General features: G+C 41.2%; 1 protein-coding gene across 1 annotated transcript in view; it reads right to left on the minus strand.

Annotated features, from left to right (window-relative positions):
• Positions 1-534: 534 nt before the first annotated feature.
• LOC119412221 (RNA-binding protein Musashi homolog 1) overlaps positions 535-9,031 on the minus strand; it is a 26,056-nt gene continuing 17,559 nt past the window's right edge. Inside the window, exons 7-14 of the mRNA XM_037679203.1 lie at positions 8,919-8,967; positions 8,299-8,381; positions 7,784-7,901; positions 6,855-6,935; positions 6,479-6,535; positions 3,860-3,913; positions 3,568-3,722; positions 535-1,633 (exon numbers count right to left, since the gene is read on the minus strand). Coding sequence (XP_037535131.1) covers positions 1,592-1,633; positions 3,568-3,722; positions 3,860-3,913; positions 6,479-6,535; positions 6,855-6,935; positions 7,784-7,901; positions 8,299-8,381; positions 8,919-8,967 — 639 coding nt within the window. The 3' untranslated portion in view covers positions 535-1,591. The remainder of the gene's footprint in view (positions 1,634-3,567; positions 3,723-3,859; positions 3,914-6,478; positions 6,536-6,854; positions 6,936-7,783; positions 7,902-8,298; positions 8,382-8,918; positions 8,968-9,031) is intronic.

The raw sequence follows: 9,031 nt of genomic DNA on the forward strand, positions 1-9,031 counted from the left end.
AGCCAGAGTCATCGTGTCGTATCAGAGCGGACTGGAAGCATGACCCTGTTCCATTTCTGGTTCCCTGCCCAAGTCCTGTCTATTCACCACATGGAGCAGCAACTATATATATATATATATATATTTATATATATTCATACAAACAAAAATATGTTGGTTCCGGAGAAGCACAAATTTATCACACGCCAGTGCGGAACGGGAGAAAGTCAGGCGAGAAAAGCAGACGAACCAAAATGAAACGGGGCGACCCCTTCATTCTTTTCTTTACAGGACCAAAGAGAAAAGGCAACACAAACGCTCCTTCGTTTGCCAAAAGTAGCTCCGTACTACTCTTTGATGACACACACTCTCTCAACCACACGCACCTTCAACAGTGATGGGAGGACAGAATGCTACAGCTGTGTTCTCGGAGAATGTCCTTCATTAGTTTTTCACGGTGGACAACACCGCAGAAAATAAAGTTGTTTTTTTTCTTGACAAGAAAAAGAAAACAATAAACAACAAAAAGCCAGGTGAACTGCGCAACAACAACAAAAAAGAACGTGTTTGAAAAGGGCGGCTCCCAAAACTCACGAAATCCCACTTTCTCCTGCTCGAGGTTCTTCCTCGAGTCCGTCGTGTTTGTAAAAGGTTTTCGTGAAGATGCAAAACTTGTTTTTTAAAGAAGGAAAAGGTGTTCGTTACATAACAGGTAGTTAGGTGAGGACCTGACAAACGTCTGGAAATGTACTGAAGAGCGCCGAAGAGGACTGGCCCGCAGTGTGCACGTGTTCTGTACACGCACTGCTAAAGTAGTGAGACGAGCGCAGACAGCAGGAAGTGACATCCAGTCAAATCGCTGTTAAACCAACCAATGACATGCCAGCAGGTACGGCAACCCCCACCTCCCCTGCGTCTATATACAATATCTTACAGGAAGACATAAAAACATTGCTTTAAAACCAATTACAGAAGAAAATACCTTACAGATTATCATTATTAAGTCAATATTAATAATATTACAAAGGTTTTGTTTTTAAAGACTACCAAAATATACATTTTTTTGTGTTTCTCAATGTTTCCGTCACACTTGAGAGTAAAAAAGGACTTTGTTGGATTTGTTCTTCCTTCGCTAAAAACTGTTTTTGTGTGTGTTTGTTTTTTTACAGACAACCCATCTCACGTGTTTTTTCTCGGTTCACATTCATACCAGCTTTTGTGAAACTTTAAAAAAAAAAATAATAATTAAAACAGTCCTCTTTGTCTCGCGTGAAGATGACAAACAGGATTTTTTTTTTTCTTGCACTTTTCTTCCGTCAACTCCAGAAGAAAAAAGGAAATGGTTAACGGATGGAGGAGGGGGGGCGGGGTCTAGGCGTTACACTACATGAAGACAAAAGGGGGAGAAACGGGGACGTTATGTTGAAGTGAGATTAGTACAGCAAAACGAGTATTGGTTTAAAAAAGATATTCAGTCGGTGGGTGGAGCCACGTGGAGCCAGAAGAGCTTGTGGGCGGCCAGTCGGACCGTGCCATCGAGTGGGCAGCCAGAGTTCTGATTGGCCCGACAGAGAGGAGAGACGTCCTCCAATCCTCAGTGACCGGAGTCTTCTCAGTGGTAGCCATTAGTGAATGCAGTAGCAATCAGAGGACCCTGGGGAGAGAAAACCAAGAATAAATCCACTCTCTGCAGCCTCTGTGAATACATGCCCCTACGTACACACAAGGTTTTATGCATCAGAATAAAATAAAAACGAGTCCATGGTATTTACCAGGTTTTTAAATTATTCAAATCTAACCTCAAATGTAGAAAAGAAACAACGGTGTCATTATGTATTAAACAGATGATTTACCAAAAACGATCAAGCTGTGTTTCGGTCCACTTTAGGTAGGACCTCCTTCAACAGCGACGACTTGAAGTCGTGTTCTGAGTGGCTCCATCAGCCTCACGTGGTTGTTGAGGATTTTTGCCCCTCTCTTTTTTACATCATCATTAATGCAGCCAAATTCCGTTTAGAGAGAAAAGAGCTTTCTCTTTTTCTTGACAACTCTTCCAAAGCAGGTCATACTGGCTCATATAATAAATTTCAACATTTAACTTGTTAACCGAAGCCTGAAGAGTAAGATATGGATCTTGGGTGTTTGTTTCTTTTTACAAATTATCTCATCACTGCACAGTCTGACCTTGGGGTGATTTTGCTGGGACCTCCCCCACTCCTGACCAGATGGTTTCTGCTTGTGAATAATCTTGAACTTGTCAAATGAAAGTCTCCAGATTATCTGGAAACAACCTTTAATCTTTCCCAGTTGTTTCGTCAAGGACATTGCTGATGTCTTTCCGCCTTGGCGTTGTGATAACAAACATCTGTATGCTCCAGAGGACTCTGTCCCAACTCCTGCTGATGATCAGCTACTCAAGTGAATTTATTTACCAACAACTGGTTCCAACTTTACCTCCTAAATCAGGGGTGTCCAAACTTTTTCATATGAGGGTCTGAACGATCCAGACGAAAGAACTCATGGGCCACGAAAATGTGAGTTTAACTCTCAACGTGAACAATATTTTGAGGAAAGGACAAAAGTTTACTAATTTTGGTGTAGAAAGAGTTTTAAATAGTTGCAGATCAAAAACATTAAAAGCCTCATAAACACTAACCTTATATTTTTATTTAAAAAAAACAACAATTTGATTTGTTGGGTCTATGTTTGTTGTTTTCTTGTGTTTTGAAAGTTCATTTTAGTCTGTTCTCGGCAATAAAAGCGTAATATGAGTAAGTGTCCTTTTAAAAGGAAGTCGATCAGACCTCTGGACCCAAAAGGATCAAAGTTCTGAAAAATCTTTCAGCTGTCAGTTGCTACAACAGAAGGTTTGAAGGGACACTGATAAAGTTGATCCACTGTTATGCAGATGATACAACTTTATATTAATTGAAAAATGTCCAACTTCCCTCTATTGATTATTTTATCAACTGCAATTTGTTATATTTAGCCAAGTTACATGAATAATTATCCCAACGTCTCTTTTGATAGGAGTCTGTAAAGGTTTGTGGTGCTTTGTACCATGAAGTGAAAATAAAAAGATTCATTGCAGCCAAATATTTGTATTTTGCTGAATATTACTCATTTTGAAAATATTTTTTTCATCTATTTTGCTGTTAAACCTAAACATTATATAATGATTGCAATGCATTAGCACAAAGACGGCTCTTAAGCCTGCTGGTCAAAATGAAACCATTCTTAATCTGCAGTTGTGGACCGCACAAAATTACTCCAAGGGCCACAAATGGCCCGCGGGCCGCACTTTGGACACCCTTGTCCTAAATCCTACTGAAGCAGCATGGTTAAACTTTTGATTTTCACACACCGCTGTTCCATTTTAATTTGTTTTTGTTTCTAAAAGAATGCCATGATGGACTTTGTAGCGTCCTTTTCTAAACTTGGGGGGGGGTCGACAAATTTTAGATCCTGGTAAAGACTACATTTTATTGTGTCCTGATATTTAAAACCCAAGAATTAATTAATTAATTTTTTTTCCTCCACTGATTTGTTATTTATTTTCTTATTTCAAGTGTGAGCTGAGTGACCTACCCCTAAACCGTGACCGAACCCTGTGCTAGGTGCAGGGCTAGCAGCGCTGATGTAGCTGCTGACTCCTGAGTCCTGATTGGCTGCAGCATACAGGTCAGCCATTGGTCCGGGGCTGCTGGTGCCCAGGAAGCCAGCTGTGCGTGATGGAGCGGAGCCTGGAGGCAGGAGAGACGAGTCAGGTCACACACACACATCTAAAAATATGCTTTTATTTGTCCTAGCAGCCCATTGTGAAAACACTCTACCTAAAGCAAACATGCAGTACAAATATAGAAAACACACACACACATACCTCTGACTACTGCTGCTGCAGCTGCCATTGGTCCATAAGCAGTGAGGGGAATGGCTGAGGATTACACAACAAACCAAATTATGGCACAAACAAGTCATTGTGGATCACTCTCATAGCAGATCATAAGCAATAATCTACAGCTCAGTGTGGGTGAAGCTACATCTGCTCGCACATCTGTCACGTCATTTAAATCCAACTGGTGGAGGAGGGGGGGGGGACAGTCCGGTGCTACATCTACAAGCATCTGGCTCTAGGTTCACCGATTACCGGTATAAGGACAAACCCGAAGGATCATGAGTACAAGCAAGGATGTAAGAGTGGCTTTGTAGATTTAAAGGATGAGCTGCTTTTAGCTCGGAGAACAATAAAAATCGGGCACTTGTGAAAAGCCGATGAGGTATAATGAACCCGTTTGGCCCACTGACTTCATTCAAATTATAAATGAGCTAAAAATAGAGCAGAACTGAAATGCTGAACCGCTGCATTCAGGCCTTGGTCCTAATGTTAGCTGTGTGTGTCAGAAGGAATCGGAGTGGATGACGGGACTTTTACGTGTTATAAATAGCAGCTCTGCCGTCCCTCTCGCTGACTGAGTCAGACACGTGCAGCATCACGCTATTCAGGACCAAAGAGAGAAATATCATCAGGTCTGCAACAATAGTTACTTATGCATGTCCCTGCTCTAAAAGCTGCTCTGGGTTTCTTTCCTTTTGAAATACTTGATCAAAATAAATCCCACTAGCAGCTAGATATTAGGAATAAATACTGAACTGAGCTTTGATGATTAAAAAAAAAACCCACAAATGTGACGTCGATTTTACAGATAATGAGGTAACATTTGGTGCAGTAGTAGTACACTTTGTCCCTAACACATACTCTGAGCACAAAGCTGTGTGAAAAATCTTTGCTTAAAATGTTGGCATCAGCGTCGTTGGTCTGTTAGTAAAATATCTCCTGAACCAGAGGAAGAATTTCAATAAAACTCTCAGAATGGCTGAAATCACTGGTTGTTCATTTACAACTGATTAACTTTGGAGTACAGTAGTCCCTCGTTTATCTCAGGGGATCCGTACCATGAAGTCCTGCGATAAATAAAAAAACTGTGAAGTAGGAATAATGGTACAAGTGGTAAGTAGTAGTTTATTTTAGTGTATATATAGTTATATATTTTTAAACCCTTCCCACACTTGCAATATTCTAAAGTTTAGAATAGAATAAAAAAAATAGAATCTAAACAATGTTTCTAAACTCTAAATGCTCTAAAAGAGCACAGCATGTCATGATCTCAGCTCTCGGCCTCCTGCTGCTCTCGGCCACGCCCACTTCTCCGCTGCAGAGCGGATATGACACGCTGCATGAAGAAGCTTGGGCTGCGCACAGGTGCTAAATAATTTATTTTAAAATAAAAATTCCATGCCGATCGTGCGGTTCATCCATCTATCAGCCACTCGTGTGTCATGTCCAATCATTTAAAAAAAACGCGATAGAGCGAGTCCGCGATAAACGAACCGCGAAGTAGCGAGGGACGACTGTAAATGTAAACGGACTGTACTTATAAAGCACCTTTCCATCTTATCAAGACACTCAAAGCTCTTTACTGCACCGTCTGTGCCCTCATTTACCCATTAATGCAGCACTCTTGTTATAGCTACACAAAGCTCATCTGAATCTGTAGAGATTAATCAGAACACTGATGGGACACACATCGGAGGCTATGAGGGGTTCAGTGTCTTGCCCAGGGACACTTTGGCATGTGACCGTCGGTGGAGTCGAACCCTCAACTCTTGCATTAGAGGACGACTGCTCTAACCACTCAGCCACATCCGCACAGTAAACACAAGACAAGATGGCTGCCGCAGCTAATTAACCTTATCCTATACAAAAAAGGCTGCACTTCAGTCAGTTTTATAAATATTAAGCTAAAATGTGGTGTGGCCGTAGGTGACGTCACTCACAACACATACTCAGAGAGCTAACAGATCATGCAGGATATCACAGCATCTTTTGAGATAGAAGTCATTTCATAATTTTAAGTTCAAGTTTTGAGCAAAATAGTTATAACTCATTTATCAACATCAGATGATCTTAGTCCAGCACGACTCACCTGTATAAATAAAGGTTGAATGAAAATAGACCAACACGGGCATGAAAGGAGGCGGGCGAAATTAATTTTTTCAAAAAAATGCAAAACTTTTAATTTGTTAAACCTGTTTTTGTTAGAACAGGTTCAACAAAACCTATTTTAAATATTAAAAAAAAAAAAATCAGAATTAATTAATTAATCAGAATCTGCTTCACTTTGGAGTCACTGAAAAATCAAACGCCCACGTTTTGGTTTAAATGATGCGTTTCGGGTTAGTCTTACTCTTTGATCATTGTGTTTTAGTATCTAATAACTTATTTTAGTTCCTGTCGTTCCTGTAAGGTTTCTGAGAGCGGAACAGTGAAACGATCTTAGGAGAAAATCAATTAATGTAAAACAAATGAACAGCTTTCACTTCAGATAAACAGTTTGTGTATAGCAACAACAAAACGCTGAAAGCAGACAGTTCACTCGGACGTTCTGCTGCTAAATGAGTTTGTTTTTCTCTCGTGGCCTTCCAAAGATCGAGCACTGACCTGCCAGTTCAGGGGGGTGAGACGACGTCAGAAGGGGAGTCCGCTCTATGTGGAACTCTAGAAACAGAGAAGGTCGAGAGAGAGCGCTTTGTAAACACGGTGACCATACACAAAACCAAACTACAAAGCCACAAACGCACACAGACGCAGAGCGGCAGGAAGGCAGGAGCAGAGGAAAAGGAGGGGCCGCGCAGCCAAATGAAAGGCCGTTACATAAGTAGATCAAATAAACAGCAACTAATCAAAGACGAAAGAAGCAAACACGATGAATCAAAGGTACAACAACATTTAGAGTTTAAGATGGAGCAAGAAAATATGGAGTAATAATAATGAGTCTGTTTCTAACGCTAAAGGGAGTGGGTTTAAACAGGCTCACCTGGTAACTGGTACGTGTATCCAGGTGCTAGTCCAGAGTAACTGCGGCTGGTGTAAGTAGTAGTCTGAAAACCTGGATAGCCTGTAAAAACACAGGAAACATCTGTTTAATCAACTGTGCTGATTAAAAGACATACAAATTAGTTTCAGGGGTTTAGCTGCAGAGGTTAGATAACTCATCTACAATCAGCTCCAACACAAATTATATAAACACAATTATATGAGTGTATGAGTTTGATCAAGCTCTTTAATTAAGATGGATATACCAATGTATTTATTATCTCTTTAAATTTGGATTAAGTCCTGAATAATTGATTTTGAAGTGAACCTTCAGGCCATATGAGCTAATCAAGACATATAAAAATATACAGAATAAAAATTTCCTCACTTGTGTGCTTAAAAACTAATAAAATCAAAGACTCTGCATCTGTTCTTAAAAAGATGAGCGCTCACTTATCATGGTATAATCATAAAGGGCCAGCAGGGGGCGCACAGAAACCACACATAAAGCAGGTCTGAGCTTAGACAATGAGAACATCTTAAAAAACAAAGTGTTCTTCAATGAAAGCTCTTCATTCTGGTCCTGTGTTTCAAATAAATCCAACCAGGGCTACACGTAACACAAGTCAGCAGTAATTTATTGGGATGTGATCATATCTGTGTTCACTTCACAAAAATAAACACAATAAGGTTCAACTAAAGTTTAGTTCACGGATTTATTCTGAACTATGCTGTAATGTGGACACAGCATGATAAAATGTCTTGTTTGTTTGTGTTAGCTTATATTACAAAACCTTTTTTAGTAAATGTGAAGTGTTCATCCTTATAGGAAGTTCAACACAAATCACTAAAAATGTATTTATTTTACAGTATTCTTTCAAGTTTATCCCCAAAAGTTGCCCTTTTTGTGTATTTTATCTCTAATCTTACCTAACATGCCAATGCCCAGCATGAACGTGTCCATCCCGTAGGGCATCACTCTCGAGCGGCCTCTGGCTGAGCTCGTCGGTGTCATCACCTCCTTGGGCTGGGCTTTCTTACACTCCACCTAGAGGAAGAATAAATAATTTTTAAAAAATGAACGTGCCCGTCACGTCACCTTTCATGCCACTTTTAAACTCAGATCGTCAAAGTGCAACAAAATTGTAGCTAAAACGTAAAAACCAGCGTTATGTGACATGCCACGCTCAGAGTACGTGTTAGCTATGTGTTAGCCATGTGTCGGCTGCGACCACACAAAACTTCACTCGAGAGTAAACTGAGGTATAATCATCGAGTTTGCTAACGAACCCATCTTGAAGTGGGTTCACTCCAAGAGTTTCTCAGACTGGACTAATGTTCAAGTGTTCAGTAGAAATAGGAACAAACGCATCCGCAGCTGCACATCATTTGTTAACGCGACTCCTTATGTTCCGTGCTTCGGCGCAGCGTTTTCAGCCGTGTACCATTTTGTTGTTGATCTCGTGGAAGTGGATCTCGCACACTTTCTCCACCACGTCTTCATTCTCAAAGGTGACAAAGCCAAAACCTGGAGGAGACGAACACAAACCACATAAATATTTTACTGGCTGCCCCTCTGTTAACAAAAGAAAAGACTTCTTTAACCTTCTCCCTCAGCCAAGTAAGGATATGGCTCTCGAACGTCTTGCTTATCAATCAGGGGGTTATCGTTAAGGAGGGGGGGCCTCCTGAGCATGGTTCTTTCTCTTAAAACTGAGCCCAGATGATCATTATTATCATCATCAATTTCTCCACCCCGCTCCCGCTCCCTCTTCATTTCCTCGTCTGTCTCGCTGCGTTACATCATCGCCTGTGGCCATCTTGACTGAGCAGGGCGACCCTCAGCGGGCCCTGCCCTAACCCACATAAATGGAGGGGAGGGGAGGCGAGAGAGGAGAAAATAATGTGCTTGGAGGGGGGGGGGGGAACACTTTTTGCAGAGGTTCACCTAATGACTCCGTCACGCTGCCTCTCCTTTCATTTGCAAAGACGCATTTTGATGCCAACACATATTTACATGGCGTGCGTGTGTGTTAGTTTAACTCTGCGCAGTGTGCGCACCTACCTCTGTGTCTGTTGGTTGTTTTGTCGAACATGAGCATGGCGTCATCGACCTACGGGAACAAAAGATGGAGAGGCAGCCACATTAACACTCACACATCATTACCCAGCATGGGG

Source organism: Nematolebias whitei, chromosome 7 (assembly GCF_014905685.2).
Source record: "Nematolebias whitei isolate Nwh7 chromosome 7, NemWhi1, whole genome shotgun sequence".
NCBI classification, from domain to species: Eukaryota; Metazoa; Chordata; class Actinopteri; order Cyprinodontiformes; family Rivulidae; genus Nematolebias; species Nematolebias whitei.